At 40.3% G+C, this 21,191-nt stretch overlaps 1 protein-coding gene and 1 long non-coding RNA gene across 2 annotated transcripts in view; one reads left to right on the top strand and one right to left on the bottom strand.

Annotated features, from left to right (window-relative positions):
* LOC6536916 (protein timeless homolog) overlaps positions 1-21,191 on the bottom strand; it is a 68,148-nt gene that overhangs the window by 37,290 nt on the left and 9,667 nt on the right. Inside the window, exons 6-11 of the mRNA XM_002097449.4 lie at positions 20,147-20,270; positions 19,272-19,438; positions 12,178-12,349; positions 9,777-9,910; positions 9,539-9,619; positions 4,906-5,006 (exon numbers count right to left, since the gene is read on the bottom strand). Of these exons, the coding sequence (XP_002097485.2) occupies positions 4,906-5,006; positions 9,539-9,619; positions 9,777-9,910; positions 12,178-12,349; positions 19,272-19,438; positions 20,147-20,270 (779 nt within the window). The remainder of the gene's footprint in view (positions 1-4,905; positions 5,007-9,538; positions 9,620-9,776; positions 9,911-12,177; positions 12,350-19,271; positions 19,439-20,146; positions 20,271-21,191) is intronic.
* On the top strand, positions 6,089-7,385 carry LOC120321703. The gene is made up of 2 exons (XR_005561404.1): positions 6,089-6,207; positions 6,273-7,385. It is a non-coding gene; the product is annotated as an uncharacterized LOC120321703 (long non-coding RNA).

The following is a 21,191-nucleotide window of genomic DNA, read 5'->3' as shown; positions in this document are numbered from 1 at the left end:
GCCCAGTTGCGAGGTAGTGTCCCCAAAGTATGCAACGTTTTATGTTTACTAGAGGTAAAATTCCGCACACAAGTTTTTCCGCATTTTTGTTGTTTTTTCCAAGCAGAATTCTAAAGTCCCTGCGCCCGCCAACAAACTTTTTGTTTATTCAATTTAAAGTTAAATTTTTCGGTTACTTTTTCACATTACACATTTTGAATGTCATTGCCGCCAACTGTGGGAGGCCCGAAAATCCCACGAGAAAAGTGAGAGCACAGGTGCGGTTTGTGTGTGTTTATTTATGAAAAACAGAAAAAATAGCGAGTCGAATGGGCAAATAAAAAACCAGAAGGTAAACGAGCACAATGTAAATTTTGCTAAATTTAATCGCACACGGGTTTTAAATTAAACAAGGCCTCGCATTAAGTTTGTGCACCGTTCCCAAATATAATTTTGTATGAAAAATGAATTTTATCCATTTAGTGCTCAAATGTTTACTTATCTACAGAACACACCAAATAGCTTTAAAGTTTAAGCCCGCTGGTTATTTAAAAAAAAAAACATTAAAAATAGTGCACATTTACATAAGTAAGCGGTTTATCCAAAGATATTATGAAATTATTTGCAAAATTGAAAAACTTAAAGTTAATTCTGTATGATGAAAAGCCAGCACAATAGCCAACTAAACTAATCAAGGTAAACGAAGAGGATAGCTCTCCAGCAGAAAGTTACGACCCAATAAAAATGGCCAGCAGAAAGGCAAATCAGTGTCGAGAAAAGTCACCTAATTGAGTAAGTGTCATCACCGGACCATCCGCATCCGCATCCAGATCCAGCTCCAAAACTCTCGGTTCACTACATGTACATGTTTTCGTACATATAGGAGTGGCAGTGTGTGCTGATGGGTGTTGTGGTTGACGTCTGGTATCGCACTCCTTGTGGCAGTGGATTTGGAAAACGGGGACAGCAGACACGACACGTCAACTTGCAAATATACTGCTAAAAGGGGGTAGGAATCTTACACCCAAAGAAAACACTATTATGAAGCGATAAAATTTCGACGGAATAGACTCAACTATTATCAAATAATTGATAGAAAGTACCCTTTTTAGATTTCTTTATGCCATTTCTTTATGAATCTAGGTTAGTTAACTTGGTTTTACTAAAAAATGGAGAAATAAGTAGAATACTTAATGTAATGTAAAAGTATGTAATAGTGTACTTTAGACAGTATATTAGAATTACTCTTTTTAAGTTTTTATGCCTTGATTTTATTCTTTGTGTGCAGGTCGGTAGTGTCCAAATGACTCTGTTCTTGCTGTGTGCTGTTGTGGATATTTTATTTCATTTTATTGTATTTTATTCCTTTCCCGGCTCGTATTTTTTGCGCACTTTCTGTTGTTCTTGGGCGAGCTTTGTTGTGTGCTTTTGTTTTTATTTGTGTTCATAACATAAACTTTGTATTTTTATGCGGGACAAAGAGCGGGGTGCAGCAGGAGCAGAAGAAGACAGGGGACACAGGACACAGGATTCAGGACGCAGGACCAAAACAACGACAACTGGAGAGACCAACTTGTTTGCGCTGGGAAATCAGTTAAGGACTTGGCGCACAGACTTGGCAGGACTTGAAATAATACACATATACACAAATATATTCACTGTCCCCGTTAGCGCTTGGCATTTTTTCTGCTTGGTTTTCTTGTTTTTTTATTCTTGTTTTAACACTTGAGTGGATTTTTGTGTTATTTTTGTACGAGTCCTGGGCGTTGATTTGGCTTTGCCAGGGGGATCCGGAAGCGGCGGGACAAAGGACTCCTCATTTATTATGCGCGCCACAAATCGAAATCAACGAAGCAACTTGATTAAGATTTAACTAAGCAAACAGACTCTCGACTCTCATGCAGCATTCTCACACCTCCTGCGATCCTGCGATGTGTATTTCTCTTTTTGCCGTCCGGAATTAAGTTTGCATTTCAATTTGAAATTGAAACAGGCACTGCATATGTATCCAGGGGTACGAGAGCCCACACAGACAAGTGTTATAAATTATGCAAAGTGTCAATGCACTTGCTGTTTGTCTTGCCCAACGTCCGGCACTCTTGCACAAAGCCAATTTAATATGAAGTGTAATAATTAAATGGGGGGATGCGATTCGATTCGATTCAACTCAATTATACCCAGTTAGATGGATGAATAAGTAATTTGTATTGTCAATAAATGGTGAAAGTCTGACGATGAAGATATTTACAGTCATGGTGGCATTTAAATCCAGAGTTAAGAGAGATAAAGGTTTCAGTTAAGCTGGAAATGAAAACACGAAAGGCCAACTGAAGAAATACAATTTTCTAGTTATCTTGTATATAAAATTGTTTATTTTGTTAGGATAATTTGATGTTAGGTAAGAAAACATTCAATAATTAGGTTAACACTTTACTGATAATGCTGTTTTAAAAAGATCTCAGTGCAGCAAACTTGCTTAGTCGCACATTATTTTTTTGTACTGGCTGATTTCATGGCCGACATGCACCATTCAATGGGTAAGTCACGTAAAAAATTATTAATTAAAGCCAAACCACAGGCAGGGAGTTTACTACATAAAGCTTGCGGTCGCCGGTAATTAATAAAATGTTCGAGGGCAAAAAGCGAGAGGGACACACATACAGTCCCATTCAATGGCCACTTTGGGGACGGATTCCGTTTTTATGGCTGGGGCATTAGCATGAGCTTTTATATAAATTTGCGGCGGGAGTTGGTCATTTTCGGTTTTTTTTTCTTTTTTGTGTATATGTCTGATGTCTCTTTTGCAAAATGCATATTGTTGCAGCCGGCAAAACTGTCAACTGAACATCAATCTATTGATGGCCGGCGGGCGTTAAGCTGCCCATCAAATCCCATGGTCGCTATTAGAACGGGTCACGCTTTTGTTCAGAAGCTTAACGAGCTCAACCCTATCGATGGGGTAAAAAATAAAACCGATGACGCAGACATAAAGGAGGGTTTCAAATGCTTTAAGCGCTGCGTTTGAGCGCCAACGGAGACTCTTTCATGTGGACTCGTGGACTCATGGACGGATGGCAGGATGGCAGAATGGCAGGATGGACGCTCCAAGGCACAGACACGGACGAAACAGTAAAAGGATGCGCACCTCGCCCACGCACACTCTCACACACACACAGTCATGCCCACTCGCACACACAGCCACAACCAAAAAGGGGCATTGTCCAGACATTGTTCAATCCATTTGTAAGGCAATATGGGTATGCTACTTTAAATTGAAATTTAATTAAATTTATCATACAAAGGGATTCCTCGAGCACCAAAACTTTGGGGGGTATTGCGTTTCTGCTCTATTAAAATTTTGAAATACATATAAAGGGTGTTTGCTTATTAGTATCAAATATCCAAGTACATGACTGTTAACCAAACCAAAGTCCTTCGAAATTAAAACTGAAAGCTTAAACTGAAATATGTATTTTCCCTTTAAGCTAAATTCATTCTTCAACTACTGCAACAATGCCTTCTACTTTTTATAAATAAAGACATCGAGTTTATTACCCGAAAAACTTTTTTAAAATAAGTAGTTCATCTGGCTCGTAACTCTTTGTTTAAAGAGCAAACCTGATATATACCGAACATACAAAAACTCTTGATATAACATTGCTTTCACGGCGGAAATCATAAATTTTCGCACACAAAAATCTCGATAACTGCACGGAGCAGCAAAAGTTGAAAACTTCTCCGTTGGCAGCGACATCTTTGGCGTCCTTGTATTGTATAAATTTCATTAAAAAACAAAAAAAAAAAAAAACGAATAAGAGTGTCAGCCATGGATGCGTTTTAAAGCGCTTGTCAAAAACTTTTCCATGCCACCGCAGCTTTCAAATTCTGCGAAGCGAAATGCACGAAAGCCGGAAACTGCAGTGCGGCGATAAGATACATGAACATAAATGCATATATGTACAGTGTGTATATAAACGGAATAAGCCCGAATGTGCAACATATGGATGAAGGTATAGGTTGTCAAAATCTAAAAGCCATTAGACGAGTCTCAACAAAAATTGCGCGGCTTTTGCATTTCAGGTGCTCCAAGGGCAAATTGAAAAGTCATGTCAAGAGTAAACAAAATATCCTGGCAGGCAGCAGACGACAGACAAGGAGCCTGAAATGGGCAGCGAATTGTCAACGCTCCGCTGACTCTCAAATTGAACGAGTCCCAACAACAGGAATTTCACAAACCAATGCACTCGGCCAACAACAAAAAAATATAAAACAATTACGCGTTTAATATATTTTCATTTAGTCCGGCATGGCGAAGAGCTGCCAGAAAACAGCAAAGAAAATACAGGGATAGGGATAAGGGGCGTGGAAATGCTCGTCCTTTGCTGCCTCATTTTTTACTTTTAATGAAGCGCAAGAATTTCTGTTGGATAATTTGTTAAGCGAACTTTGGCGGCCCGAAGGACGAGGCTTCTTGGCCAGAAGGCAAAAAGCCAAACGGGGCCTGCAAAAACTTAGACAATGCAACAAGGACATGCGCACACACACACATACATCGACAGACAGCACTGAAAGTTGCGCCATAATTTGGCTTATTTCAGCTAGCAAATTTATAGACTGGAGATGCAAAATGCAGCACCGGAAGTGGCCCCAACTGTCCAGGACTGCAATGTGCAGGATTAAGGACGAAGGACGATGGACGCTGGGAGCGGGGTGCAGGACGAGGCAACAGACAGCGCAAGATAAATGACACGCAAAAGCCAAGTGGCGGATTTTCATTTTTAATTAAAACAACGGTCAGGCGAAGTTTGTGCCAGCACGCTCTTCCATAATGCATAGTAATAAACAATAATTAAAATCGTGGCCAATGGGTGTTGTCCTGTCCCTTACATCTCACTCAGCCACTCTCTCTCGGTTTTTTTCACTCACCTGTTGTAATGTTGTACATGAAAATCTCACGCAGGAGCAGCAGCTCGTCTTCCGGTGCAGCGGAAATTGCACCGAACACTTCGTTCTCCGGCCAAACTTCCCTGCGGAATACACAACAAAGGATGCGTTAGAACAAAAACAGAAAAATATATTACATTAAGTTTGGGAATACAGGGGAAATTGAAGTATTAACCAGGATATCGTTACGAAAGCCTGTTAAAGTAAGTTAAATTAAAGCTTCTATTGAAATTATACAAATTGAGAACTTCTATGCTGTATCTAGCCTTTTTATATTTTCATCCTCTACAAACGCAAAACTTCCAAAATATCAGCAAAATTAAAGATTTATAGGTATTTATAATTTTGAACAGTTTTTTTTTGATTTTTCGGGTCAATCCACAATTAATCTCGTAGAACTCCATGTAAATGCCAATTTTAATTTAATTCTTCATTGCAATCTAATCAGTACGCATACAAGCTGGCACATTGAAAGCTGTTAACTTTAGGTAACCATTTTCCCACAAAATTCAAAAAATGTAAGCTCCAACAATAGGCCCACAGTATTATTATCTTCTACATCCAACAAAAGGCTGAAATAGAGGCGCTTTTTGCCCCGGCAAACTGAAATTGATGCGTTTAAAATTGCGCCAGGATACACCACCCGTTGTACTTGGCCAACATTTCACATGTTGTGTGCGTCCTGTCTTCTTTCTTTCCCTTTTTCGATGCCACACACAATATAATCCCTTCCCAGTGCTGTGATGATGCAACGTTGCAGGCTTTTCGCAACGTGGCCGCTGTTAATTTAATATTTGAAAGCAGCTTTATATGCAACGCACAGCAAAAACATAACGAGAAAGAGATAGAGCGAGCATTGGGGGAGACCTTGGTTACGATGCTCGAAAAAGCCTATAAATTATTTTAAATATAAATTATTAATTACTATTTAAAATAGAATATATATTAAATAGTAAAACGTTAAATAATAAGAGCTTCCTGAAAATATATTGATTTCGCATATCATAGTTTGCCGCTAAATAATTTGATACAACACATGAACCGATTTTAATGTATTAAACTACTATTTAAATTTTCCATTTTAGTTTAATTTCAAAAAAATGTCTAAAAAATTTAAAAAAAAAAAAATATGCATATAATATACCATGAATTGTATTAACTTCTGCTCTTTTACAGACACCTTAAATTCCACTCTTTTTCTTTCAGTGCTATTGAACGACCTTGCCCGCTGTGGCAGTGGAAAGCGCGATGTTCTTGGCCATATCAGTGGCAGGCAGGCAGTTGGTAAGGAATGTGGAGTAAGTCCCTCTAAGCGACATATTTATGCTTATTTGTGGTCGTGCTTGTAGGCGATAGTGCAACTTATGTTTCCCGCTGTCCTCCAGCCAATAAATTGACTGACATGCCCATGGCCACGCCCGCTGCATAGTGTCCTGCGTGGCGTATACGCTATGTGCTCTTTGCTCCGTGTCTGCAATCCTGCGGGTCTCATTTTCGGAGCTCGTTAGTTGCCACCAGAGGGATAGGACAATGTGCAACAGAACCCACAGAAAGCCACCATCCATGGGGTGGGCAAAGTGTTTGGGTTCGGATCAACATTTGCCTGCGCTCATTTAAAAGTTATGCGACAATATTTTGCGTGCAACTTTTACAGCGATGTGGCGTGGCGATAATTAGCGGTTTTTAGTGTGCCACTATGCTGGTCAGGGGCGAATATTGGTTAATTATGGACCATGAAAAATCTATGAAAACCATCGGGCTGGCGGTTTGGGGCTTTTGGCTTTTTAGTTCGATCGCATTCCATATTGTTGTGCTGTGCGCGCTAGCAGATAAACTATTTATTTCAATGAAAAAATTTCCTGATGCAAGGCAAAACATTTTTAATCACATTGAATGAAACTGGATTAATTATGAATCGATATTCTGGCCAATGCCATGGATTAAGTTGGCTCAAATTCCAGGTGTTTTCACCGAAAATGTTGTGATTAAATTTATAATAGGCCATAATGAAATGTTTGAAATTTTCCAATGCAACATACAATTATAATTTTGAGTATTAGCAAAGAAGAAATGTCCTCTGACGGACAATTAAAAATAGATAGCATGGCTATGAGATTCTATGCAAAACATTTTTAGACCAAAACAAATTTCATTTCAATAAATACGTTTAATAAAAATGAATTTAATTTTATTGATTGCTTGAAATTAAGTTTCAGAAGATATATTCACAAAACTATAAATTGGTTATTTTCAACACTAAACACTATGAACTTGGACACCAACTTAAAAGCTGAAAATACTTTATATTTCCAGTCAACAAAATCAACAAGAAATGTGCAAAGGCGAAATAAAAGGCGGAAGCAGAGCTTGCCGTTGCTATGCTAAATAAGCGCATCAGCAGACGCTTAAATAAGCTTAGTTAAAAGGCGGCTAGAGTGGGCGGGGCAGAGTGGATGGCGGTACTGAAAGTTGCAGCCAAAGTGAAGTTTGAATAAACATTTTGCGCATTTACTTCACTTAAAAGTTTGCTTTTTTCCAAGCACACATTTCAGGGCACCCATTAAGCCAACGCCGGCGAAAGCCAAAGCAGCCAGAGTAGGAAAACCCAGAAAAGCTACCAATTTCATTTTTTTCCACTCGCTCAACTTAAATGAAAAAACCCCCTAATAGTGTGACTTGGCAACTATTTAAAAATTCTGGACAGACACACAACACAGCACACATCATCCTCAATGCACTTACACACATGCCACACCAGACCCAAATTACGAATGTCTGCGTGTTGGGCCCACAAACTCCAGTTTATTTTCAATATTTTGCTTACCCAAAAGCGTTCTCACAGCTGACGGAAACTGAGGCATCTAAAATGTATAAAATACCCTCATGTTTGTCATTCTCAATGGAAACGACACGTATGTACATAAAAAGATTTAAGATGCACTGACGCTAAAACAAACTTGTACAAATCTTAACAAAATTAAAATATAGCATTTGGAAGAAAAAGGAATATACATAGTTTCCTAAAAAAATGAATGTATTTTAAATATTTAATTAACATACTTGAATAGTGTAAATACTTATAAGACCCAAGTAGTATGTATATCATTCTAAAATTTTATAAATCTCCAATAAAAATGAAAATTCTTCTATTGTCTAGCAATCTAGCAAAGATGAGGCAAACCGTAAGTACATAAATCCAATTAGTGGGACTTCTTGGCAGAGTATGCGAAATAAACTGAGTGGCAAAAAGTGCTAGGCAACGGGGCACAAAAAAGTTCCAGACAATGCCCAGACAAAGGAGTGAGTCCCGCAGGAGGGGGCGTGGTCGAAGGCGTGGGCAGTGGGCGGTGGGCGGTGGATGCTTCGGTAGTGCTCTATATGCATATAGCATTTTAATTTATTAGCACAAAAAGCGTCTAGACCTTTTTAAGCTGCCACTGCAGCAACCGAGTCGCACAGCAAAAATTGTATTCATTTTAATGCAACAATTTTCGTTGGCAACAATTAAAATGTACATAAATTTCGAGAAAGCCTCTACACACACACACCATGGACTCATCTCACTGGCAACACTTTCCCCGAATATATCCAATCAATTTGCACAGAAAGCAGAGCAGGAGCCTCCAGCTTTTCGGTCTCCTATTTGCAGATGCCATCGATTGGATTCCTTTGAGACACGGCTTCTCCGAGCAGAACCAACCGGCAGGCAGCAGGTGGAAAATTTTAATGAGGTTGTAATTAAATGACTTGGAAATATTTAAGCCACGTTTTCGATTGCTCTGGCACAGCACAACCAGCCAGCCTTTGACACTCGGCGACATCTGCCGATGTTTCTGTGCGGGTGGTGTCGTCGCGGCGCAGCCCTATTTAAATGTTGACGCGAAAAAGATAAATTATTTTCACGCAATTTTCTCGAGCAAACAATAAACATTTCTTGAGCGCGTCTTCAATGGGCTTTACATAATTGAGCGGGCAATTAAATTGAAAGGCGCAGAGGAGGTCCTCTGACCTGGTTCCACCATCAACCATCCTGCATCATCCATCCAGCTTCCACCCTTCACCATCCACCTCACCTTGCCAACTCTGTGGTTTGTTGACTGAAAAATTGCAGGCGGCTGGGACAAAAACCGCGCACCGAGAAATTGTCTGTTCGAAATGCAGAGGGCAGCAGCAGGACTCTTCTTATTATCTGGGGGGGAAAATGAAAGCAGGGACATGGAATTCCGGGCACTGCCATTATCTGTAGTTACCGGGGTGCCAGCGTGCTCTGCCTTAACAATAAATAAAAACTATTTAATTTAAGAGCAACGCAGGGCAGCGAAAGGCATCGTGCAAGAGCGCAGAGAAGGGATATGAAAAATAAACAGGAAGAAAATAAAATTCGATAAATGCCAGTGAAGTTGCATTAAAGGACACAGCGACCGAGCTGATTTTTTACCCCATTTTTTTTTTTGACTAGAGTTAATTTATTATGCGAATTGCTTTCGTACCTTTTCCGTGGCGTGGTCAATGTCAAGTTATTAAAAAAAAAAAGGGATTTACAAAGGCATTACGTCTGGAGCCCTAGCAACAGGGTTCAGAGACCAGGGAATAGGGAATGGCACTTTCAACTTACCTGGCGGCCCGAAGAAGGGCGATGGCCTGGTCCAGTTTCTCGGAACGGAGCAGTTTATTTATGCGAATCATGCAATCCTCGCTGAAAGTAGGGAAAGACCAAGAAACATAATAAGAACACGTTGTGCCACTGCAAATCGAACTGGTAATAATGGGTTCGGTTCTCTGGGTTAGATGGGGTACAAGGAGGGAAAGGGAAGGATGGAAGGAAGAAATAAAAATAGTTGCAACTAACTCACCGCTGATCATCGATGGATTTCTCGGAGGCAGCATCGAAGGGTATGGGCTGCTCATCCTCCGGCATTTCCAATTCCGAGGACAGCAGGCTGCACACTTCCGTTGCCAGTTCAGCCCATTTGCTCGACAAGTCTTCCTGCAATTATGCAGTAATAAATTATTTATGATTCGACATTGTGTGCAAATGGATAATCAAAGCGGGAAATTAGTCGTTACGTAAATATCGAAGCAGCAGAATTAATTAAACCACAGGCAGTGGTAATTATAACCCGATATCTAATAATACTTATCAGCCATTTGCAAGTGACGGAAAAAAAGGAACAAAATACAAAGCGAGCATTTAATTGAAATTTAAATATATTATACAGGAAATAAAACGGCTATAATATGGAATTCCATTATACGAAATCGTATTTTAAAATCGCTGTAAGGCATCTTGAACACGTGTGATCGCTTACAAAGCATAACTCAATATTTTATAGAATGAAAAAAGAGCTACAGTTACGTCAGTACATAACTTAAAATTACAGTTTCTATAATTTCAATTTCAGTTAAATTATTTAAAGTTTAAAGAGCGGTTACAGCAATGAATTTTAATTTGCTGATTGCAAAAAAATAAACACATTTAAACCATTGTTTTTCCCATTTTTTTTTGCCCGTTTTTGACCTGTTAACAATGCATATTAATTGTAAATCGATGGTCGATGTCCTCCTAGTATTTGTCCAAGTATTTTTATCTCATTCATTATTGAAACCCATCTAACGGGGATACAGATAAAATTTCTCAAAATTAGTAAAATTTTGTAAAATGCAATGCAAGAGTAAAGATTACAAAAATGTAATGAATATGCATTTAAATATTTAATGAAATATTGTAAATACTAAAATGATAAATTGTAGGCGATCAGACTTCTTGACTACTAACATTATTTTATTATAAATTCATTAAATTTATGCTTATTTTACACGTTACACAATTAAATCTTTTTGTTCGTCGCACGCTTAACTTTTTCATGCCAAAAGAAGAGGGACATGCAAATATTTGTTCCCTCGTGGCGATTGTCATGTTTTTCGCTTGGCGGCAAGGACAAATATTTATAAATTAATTGTTGAAAAATTGATGCGCCGAACGCGTGTGCGTGGCCCAATAACAATAGCCCAGCTACACGACCGCAACTATACAAATAAATATGTCGAAAATTAACACAATTGAAGGTTGTTGCAAAAAATAAAATTAATCTTGTTCACGTCAGCCATCGGCATTCGCGTAAAAATTCCCATATCCTTGCCCTACTTGCACCTCCCGGCCGAAAGGACCAAATCGCAGGACACAAAACTGACCAGCCCTCCCAGTATGCAGTTGTGGAAAACTCCAGAGGCCAGGGGCCACTGCCCGGAAATCACGCTCAGTGGTGCGTCGTTTTCCCAGCGCGACAAAGTGTGCAAAAACAAAAGATGGTTAGGAACACAAAGGGCTCTGGGCAGCCAGGGAAATAGGCGACTTTAATATACTCTTACACGGTGTGCTTAGTCTATTTCCTAAAAAATGGAATCCATACAGCTACAAGTGTAGTACGTAACCAATTTCCAGAAAAGAGAGCCGTTGAAAGGATACAGTTCTTATGAAATATCTATAATACTATATTAAGTTTTAAAGACTACCATAAATTTTAATAAATGTTAAGTATTGCAATTACGGTCCTCTAACATTTATGTGGCCGTATGCTGGAAAAAGAAGTTGTATAAAACGCAGAGCTGAGCTTTTTGAAAAGGGTGAAAGCGGCGGAAAAACAACGGAAACCTGCTGGACCGACTGGCGAAAGTTTTTCCCATTTTCCGCGAGTGAGAGAATGAAGTAGTTTGCGAGTGCGTTAACTAAGGTCGCATGCAATTGTGCACCACGAAAATACGCACACACGACGAAGTAGAAAACACATAAAAGCCGCAGTCGTTAAAATTGAATATAATAGAAACGTAGCTGGGAATTTTTGTATTTTTTTCTTCATATTTTCAGTCAATTAAATTTCACGATCAAGCACATAAATCTTCAACGGTCATGGCATAGACGACAATTGTTTTTTGTGTATGGCCCTTTTCCTTGCTTCTGTTTGCAATTCGATTTAAATTTTATTGGCAATTTAGGGTGTATTTTATGGCCTGCACAGCGGGTGCTGACCAGCAGGCTTAAATAAAGTTATTTAATGCGGCCATTTATTTATAAAACATTAAACAGAGTCTATGTTAGGACAGATTGATGTGGACTTCCATCAAGAAATTACATTTTCTCATTTTTGGTAATTATTTTTAAATTAAATCTTAGTTACACGAAAATCAAAACCTAACCTTTCCCCAGCGAGCGTGAAAAACTTCAACCGACTACTTTATTTTTCATTTGGCCCTTACCTCAGTGGGCTGTGGTGCAGCTGGTGGCTTGGACTTGGTCGCCGCCTGCTTCTTCTTCCGGGAGCCGCCACCACTGCGCTTCTTGTCCTGCACCACCACAGAGTCCTGGCAGAAGCGCTCCATCATTTTAATGAAAACGTTGGCCGTTTCCACCACATCGCGCAGAAAAACCCTGTGGAGTTGGAGTGCAGAGGTTAGTTAACAAAATGAATATATATTGTAATTAAATTCTTTATTATGTGTGTGCACACGTATCCAAATTGAATTTTGTTGCATGTTGGCCCCGTATCTATATGAAAAATGCATGCCACATTGCTTCAATTCAATTAAATGTGACAAATACTTAATTTTTTCAACTCCATTTCAGTGGGGTTGAATTCAATTTAAAATAAATATTTATGTTCATTCCACACCCTCAGTAATTAATAAACTTTGGTGTTTCCATAAGGTGAAACACTATGAGTTAAATGGGTTTTCAGTTTTAATAGATTCTCCACAAAGTTTGAAAAGAAGAACAATTTTAGGAATTCGATAAATTTATATTATCTAGTTCGCAACTTATACAAATAAATCGGTTCCAGTTAAAGTTAATCCTCTCTTCTTTACAAACGAACAATTTAATTTCTCTAAGAATAATTTGATTTAAAATGAAATTTATTCATTGCAGTCCATTTTATACATTTACGAAAATGTTCATGGGCATAAATCAAAGTCGCACATCAATAACCTTTCGTCCGGCCCAAAAATACTTATTGAATATCATCTACCCCATTAAAAAGGACGAAAGCTGCCCCGCCCAATGCCATTTGGCCCACTCATCGGCCAGGACGAAAAGTGCCCCACCATGACTGACTAACTAACCCAACTCGATTTTGGGCTGAGTGATGATGTTGCGTTGCCCTTTCAGTCGAAGCCGATGACGCCTCCAATTAGCAAATTACCCTCAAAATGTGAAAAGGCAACCAACGAAATTGGAAAAAAAAGAAAACGCGGCAGAAGACAGCCGCCAAACTGCCAAAATCAGCTGTCCGCTTTGTTTTTAGGCAACCCATACCCAAAAAATAAAAGCCAACGTCATTGTGCACGTCAATTTGTTAAAATGATTGATTGTCGTTTGAATAATGAAAATCGCGCGAGTCATCGAAAAGGACAATTCGAAGCGAAACAGGAAGCGCATGCAAAGTAGGGCTGTAATAGAGAGCAGATTTTCTAACCAATTATAAGAATGAGGAAATGCACGTCGATAGGTATTAAAATGGAATATGTCGACATATTTTAGTAAGAACCTATATGTTGTATAAGATTAGCTATATATAGAACACACTCAAAGGTCTTATATTTCTGATCAGAAGCACGATCGTTTTAATGCTGATAGTCAAGAAACTCGACTATAGCGTTCCCTCTAGTATTCCAACGTGGAAGGAATCCATATTCAAGTTCTTCAAAGTTCAGCACTCTAATTGCCGGTCCATAAAATTGGCGACATTGCGTTGGCGATGAAAATGGTGAAATGTTTCCAAAAAGGTCGCAGCGTTGCCGCCGAACAATTTATGCAAATTCATTGCGAATTTGAAAGCCCCCGGGGAGCTTCGCTGCAGGAGCTTCCAGCATCATCGACGTTTTCGAATGCGGTCAATGTGCCACAACGCAGCTGGCGAGGTGATCATGGGAGTCGGGAGTCAGGAGTCGAGAGTCGGCAGCCGGGAGCTAGGAGCCGGCGACCGGGGAAATGAATTTGTAATGAAAGTGGTTATCCGGCATTCAGTGACCCGCCGGAGTCCTGCAGGAATTGATGGCGTAACGATAGACATTAAGCGAAATTAAACAGGCAAATAATTCAAAAGCACGCGTATAGTTCTGCGAGGTTCAATAAAAATCAGAAGCATGTTTCAGCAAAGTCAACATGCATACTTGTATACTATTTTGATGGGCGAAACAGTAGGGTGCTTTCCCTAACAGTTAGAGATATGGTATCTAAGTTGAAAACACCGTCATTAGTATAGCAACTTAGAAGATTAAGAACATTTATATAAAATTAATAGCAAATAATAATAGCAAATATATCATTTATTAAATAAGTACCAACCACCCTGGCAATGCAACCTGAGGTGCTGCACGCAATTAAGGGTCCAATAAATTACACGCCTGTAATAGAGCTAAACAAGCCAGGTTCAACAGCCGCATGAAGCAGCCGATGAATAGAAACCAGTTAGCAATCACCAGCCAATTTCAAGATATTTGGCCATTTGTATTGATCAAGAACTGTCGGCAGTGACCACAACTGACAGCAGGAGAAATCTGGGGGGCACTGGCAATTGATGATAAAGGCGCTCAGTTGACTGCAAGGATTGGGATTGGGATGCGGATTGGGCAGGGAGTGTGGTGTGGTGTGGTGCACGTGGATTCGAATGCCTTCCCATTCCGTATTCCGTATCCATATCGAAGCTCCTGTCCTGTTTGCGGGTGCCGTGTGGTGCACATTTGATGATAACTCAAATGTGAAATGAATCAAGCGCAGCCACGATGACGGCCATGTTACCGCAAAGATGTCCGTGGTGTCCGCATTAATAGCAGCGCGGTGCAAAAACTGCTGGTAGCTGCGACTGTGATGGCTTTGACTATTATCTAAGGTTGGCCGTTCAGCTGCGATAATAGCAAAAAAATGAATATTTCTAAAATATAAATCGTAGGTAATCCCACAAGCCAAATGAAACAAAATGCAGAAGGAATTTCGGATCTTTAGTGTTCTTGATGATAATAGAGCTATCAGTCAGTGAAAAACCAATGATTGGATTAAATTATATATTTCGGTAAGTAATTATTCAACTAAGCTATTTGCTTAAATATTACTTGTTTTTGATTTTCAAAGAGTTATTTGCCATTGGATGGATACCATAAAGACTACATTTGGCTTCTTTCATTTCAGACATTTTAGCAACACTGACATTCGCGGAAGAAGATGGCGCTGGTGGTGATGGTGGTGGTTCTGCTGCTGCAGATACGGATGCGAATGCGGATGTGGATGTGCATGTAGATGCTGGTACCACCTGACCACAACGCCAAGTAACCGCAGCGAATAGGCGGGTGGGCGGTTTGATAGTTGCACAACATCTTGCATGCCACAAACCATTTTACAAGCGGATCCAAATCGATTCCCCACCTACACCGCCCTAATGATGCGCAGGTGCAAATCGAGTCACCCCCACCCATTTGTTTCAACTCCTATTTACATTCTACACTGAGACAAGAAGCTGTAACTTCCCACTTTACAAGGAGGATCTGATCACTATTAAACTTTCCCTTGAAGAGATCAAGGAATTTCGAAATTGTAAGGTATCTTTAACCACTCATATTTCTATAATAGAGCTTTTTAGAGAATTAGGATTTTCGAAAAATGGATAACATTTAGCTGGATGTGTTATATAAAGATAAGCTCTAGTTTTTCTCTCTGCACACATACTCAATCTCAAGCACATGTGACCAGCGAAGCCTGGCAGCAGGACAAAGATAAATCGTTAATAAATTATTTATAATTAATTTGTATGCACGCGGTTTTGTAACTTCTGGTTGCTTTCGCAAGTGCTGCTATTGTTGTTGCGCCTGATTTGATATTCGCGTTTACGCTGATTAAATGGACGCCAACAGCCGCAAAAGGCCAGGGAAAATGGGATGAAGAAGTTCAAGCAGCAGGTTGAGCATACAGAATTAATTAGAACACTTGGGCTTGGGTGTTTTTGGGGCTGGTCAGCACTCAGCGGTTCTCAGGGTTCAGGGTTCAGCGGTTGGGGAATCGGGAACAGGAAGATGGGAATCGCCTTCGCGCCGAGCCTGAGCGCATGGTGAATAAATGATAAAATGTAATTGCGCCCGAAACACCCACAAACGGACCGACTATTTGGGGGCAGTTGTTCCCGTTCTTGTTGTTGGGCTAAGACGTTTATAATGAAAATATTATTAATTATGACAGCCACAACAACAATGACTGATGGGCCTCAATTGCAGCTCAGCGCTAGTGTTGTCGTTCTGGTCATTTTGTATAAACTTTGTTCCATTTAACAGCCAGATTTGCTTACAACATTAAGAAAGCTTCTGGTTGAATTCTATCATTACTTTTACATTCATAATTCTATATTCCAAACAAACTGTGTATGTTTGATATTTTGGATTTGTAATCTTTTGGATATATCAATATTACTTGTTTTATTTGGTAGGGTTTTCCATCTTTGTTGCTGAAATCAAGACAGCACTACTCAGAGCCTGCAGATCAGAGGTAAACTGGGTGGCATTAATCTGCGAGATAGCGGATACGTGGCAGCCAGACGGGGTCATAAATTATTCATCTTGACACCGAAAAATCTTTAATCTGTCAGACACTCAAAACACTGATTGCAGTTCAAAAGGCAGCGAAATTTGCATGATTGCCAATTGTCCTGCCTAATTGAAAGCTGTTCAACTTAATGTTTAATCGATGAAATTGTATAAACCAACTATTTTCAACTGGCTCCGCATTAATCATGCTCCAATTAAGCCACACAGTTGCTGGCCCAGCAACAACCCACAGCTGCAGTTACACGCGAGTTGAGTAAATGTATCTGGATCTGTTTCTGTATCTGTATCTGTATCTGTATCTGCGTATTGTAGCTGGCATCGCAGCGCAACGAGTTTCCTGAACCAAGCCAACTCTCCCCGGGGAATCTCTGTCAATTTCATGTTTGCGCGCTAAATTAATTTAGTCAAAGCTTTGAAATTGCCAGTGCCCCAACCAACAGACTTCGCTCAGACCGACTAACTAGGGCCCATCCAACTGGCTGATGTGATGCGTTGATAGTCGACAGTAAAACCCAACAGGCACACAACAATTTGTTTATCTCTTTATGTGTCATCAGATACAGTGGATCGTACAGGGATTTGTACATATGATACTTAAAGAACTATGCTAGCCTGTGAAACTAACGAAAAAAGTTTAGTACAGAAATGTACAATATATATTTTCATACTTTTATTTATTGCCGAGGCGTCGGGTAATTTAAATTGGGTTGAAAACATATGTACAGCTTAAGGGATTATGTTTGCGGTCGAATGCAATATTTGCATATGTTAATCAAAAATTAAAATGCCAATATCTAACACTTCAGTGAAAAACAATAAACGAATGAATATAAAAACATCTGCTGGCTTGCGAAGGAATTCAAAATGACACATTAATAATTAAATATAAACAATAATTTTAAACGCTAGCGGATAGGTTGCCTCTAGGATATTTTGCTTTTTTATACACAAATCAAACTGAAGAGCAAAGGAGAATTTATAAAATAATATACCATATAGCATGGAAAGAGGAAATAGATTTTTTTATTTATCCTCAGAACTTTTGTGGACTGTAGAAAAGGGGCTTATATCTTAGAGTTAGATAATTTAATTAAATGCAGACCGACAGGCTAGGAAACTTTGGCGACCCAGGATCTTTTTGCACTGTCACGGAGTCTGTGACACAGAAATAAATTTTCAGGCATTTATTGCAGGTATCACTCGACACAGAGCACTCGGAGTCGAGTTTGTTTGACAGGCGAATTTGTGCAGCCATTTAGAAATATTCAAGTGAGTCTAACTCTTCATGTTCGGGACTAAAAAATCGCAATTATATAAATGGATTGCGCAGTGGCTTCCATTTATAAAGGGTCTGCCAATGCACATGCATTTATATTTAGAAGAGTTTTTAAAAGCAAGCATGCACGGAGAAACGCAAAAGTACTATTATATTCTTTAGCCCCTAACCAATTGCTGGAAATAAATAGGTGTATATAGTGTGTTTTCTGTGTCAATGAACCCAATCTGCCAGATGAACTCGATCAAATATAGGTAATGAGTTTACACACTCTACAACTGCGAGTAAATCGAGCAAATCCTGCTGAGTCTGTTGGAGCTGCACTATATTCAATGTTCTGCAGCGATTTATCAAGTAGCCGCAGTGTGGCACACGTTTCGATTGAAATAATCTCAATTCAGCTTTCGTGTAGAGTATGCGCTGTTAACTCGGCAATTAGGATGCAGCCAAGGTGCACGATTTGCCCCCAAAAAAAACAAACACTGAAAAACACGGTTTGGCTTCTGGAAAATGGCATAATTTTTATGCCAGGGCACGCATACAGCACATGCTTGTAAAATCAATTAAACCTTTAGCCTTTAACTCCCATCGCCGCCTCGCGAGGAATGTGCAACTAGTTCATTTGGGGATGCCGGCTTTTTGGGGAAACACACGCATTCACCAGCAAGTCCATTCACTTAACTCTATTCTGGGATAGTGATGTCCACTGAGGAACAGCTTTTTATGGCAAAAAAAAAACTGTATGTCTATAAACTTTCAAGCGGCTAGTCTTTACTGATGTATAAAAAATAGGTCTTCGAGTAAAATAAAGAATTGAAATTGATAAAAAATATATTAAAATACAATTGATAGCATTTGAAATAGTTTTAGTACTTTTTGGGACCTAGTAGATAAGTCTAGAAACGTAACTGTTATCCTGGGCATAAGGTCCTCATACTTTCCAATTGAAAGGAACACAATTAATTATAACTTATAGCCTCTTTTGAATTCCCCTTGAGATTTAGCGGAAACCAGCAGGTTTGCCAGCACTATGAATGAACAGTGAGCTTTGGCGACCCAGCAGACATCTGTGCAAATAGCCGAGCAAACAGAGCAGGACTCAAGACAAAGGCACGCCGCCAAGACAAACAATGCCTGATTGTCGGGGCGAGAGATCCTGGCAGAAACGGCGATATCCTGACAGCCTGCAGTGCATATTTCGGTGGGGGGAGGAGATGGGGCAACTACATCGAGTGCTCGTAGTAATCCCATTAGAGGATGTGTGTTTGGCTTGCTTATTTCCAGATGCCACGGGGTCGTGGCCGTTATCTATCAGCAATGCAGCCAGGCCGGTAGATGGTTTCCAAATTCGGTTCGTGATGGGTATGGCTATGGTAGTGGATTTGGATGTGGAAGTGGGTACGAGGGTTTTAGCATGGCCGGAAGGGCAAGTTATTTTCAATCGGAATGTGTGTGCATAGTTGGAATGGTTATTCGCTCGGGTACTCACTTTGTGCTGTGCGCCTCATTGTAGTTCATTAACAAATGCAGCACCGTCTCCCGATACTCCAGGACATAGCACACGTTGTTCAATAACATATCGAAGAGGGCCCGCGCGTTGTTGTCATCCTTTAGCTTCTGCAGTGCCAGCAGGCTTTGCAGCAATTCCCGGAATGTCTTTAATTAAAAAATTGGTAAGCATTAACTTGGCAGACGCTCTGGAGCTCTTGATTGGAAAGTGGCGAGGCAGGGTCCAGAGATGGTGTGTGGCGCATTGTAATGAGCCTGGGGATCTGACTATCAGAAGGACACTTAACACACATCTGTGTAATTATAAACGCCTTCATTACATGTGGCCAGTCCAAATAGCCTTGGTGTGAAAGGAATCAATTGGGCTTTGAACTGAGTTTGTGTCTGGTTAATGGTAATGAAGCTGTTAGTTTCCAACTATCTTTAATACTGTGATTCCCACTTTTGATCTATCTAATTGGTTTCGAAAAGAACCTTATCTTCACAGAAAAGATCAAGGAAACCTTTTGTGCCAGACATCTCTGGCTAATCCCAGGCAAAGCTCGCTGTTCATTTGAAGTTTCTCCATCATTCCGGCGGGCTTAAAGGATGCATGGAGCTTGGCTTGAGTACTGGGAGCCCAGTGCCAGGAGGCAGGCACCCAGCTTAATCCGAGGCAATCGTCGAGCGGCATAAGAGTGCCCCCAAAAGTGCACTTACAGCGCCAAAGTAAACAACAACAGACCCGCACACACACTGTACTCTCGGCTCGGCTTAGGTGGCCACCGGGATCAGGATGCAAGGATAAAGGCATACGGAGATGGGGCAGGACCTGGAGCTGGAACTGCAGATGGAGCTGGAACGGAAGAGACTTACCAAAAGCGCTACATGTAGTCGCTTGGCCCAGAGACGCGCCTGTTTCTTGTCGCTCACAATCATGTCCATGTCATGTTGCATGCGCGTCAGGACCCAGTGGAAGCATTGCACGCTCAACGATTCGCTGCGAATGAAATGGAAAAGCCAACAGGGTTACATAACACTCGTGTACACAGCTCGAAAACCTAGGGCTCTTTTTGCAGAACAATTAATTATAATATAACAATTTAAATAAACAATTTCGTGGCATACTACAGAGTATTCGAGTAATGCTAGGTGAAATTCGGTGTCTTTTGCTGGCAACTACACCATAATTTCTTTTCAGTGCACACGGCATCATGTATGGTGTGAATCGTTGTGCTTGAGTGCATATTTAAGTAGTAGAATTCTGGATTAAAGTTGGCCCGAACTGGCAGCGTGGAGCAGCAAAACAGGTAAGCAGCTTGCCGTCTGCCACTTGCAACTGCCAGAGCGAAAAACTCATTAACAAAATTAATTTTTAAGTAGCGCTAGAATTGAGCGCCAGCCAGCCTAAGTTTTGCCTGTCCTCTTCCCTTTCCCCTCCAAGGATGCGGGGACCACTGGGCGTTGACATGCCGCACGTTACCCAGTGGCACGCCCACCGCCCGACCACGCCCTACTGAGCCAGCCGCCCACTTCCGGTGGCTGCAGCATTTGCCTGCAACTTGGGCTAAATTAGCGTCGGCAACCACCATTAAAGTTCTGCGACAACGTCGAGAGCACTTGAAGAGGCATTAAAAACAAATTAATTACAGATGTGCGGCGGCAGCAGCAATAGGAACCTAAATAAATAAATTATAAAATCAATAAAAGTGCAATGAACAGCAGCACGATAATGTGGCAAAGGGAACAAACGGAAAAACACTGATTGATGCAGAAACTTTTGACGAAAAACTGCGCAAAGCAAATAAACTAATTGAGATTTGGGTTTCAACTGGCTGCACTTACATAAATTGGGCTAAACAAGAAATCTTCAAAGGGGAAAATATAATGCAAGTTAAGCAAAGGTCTCCAAAACATTTCA

Source organism: Drosophila yakuba, chromosome 3R (genome assembly GCF_016746365.2).
Source record: "Drosophila yakuba strain Tai18E2 chromosome 3R, Prin_Dyak_Tai18E2_2.1, whole genome shotgun sequence".
Lineage (NCBI taxonomy): Eukaryota > Metazoa > Arthropoda > Insecta > Diptera > Drosophilidae > Drosophila > Drosophila yakuba.
This window is presented reverse-complemented; position numbering and strand designations above follow the sequence as displayed.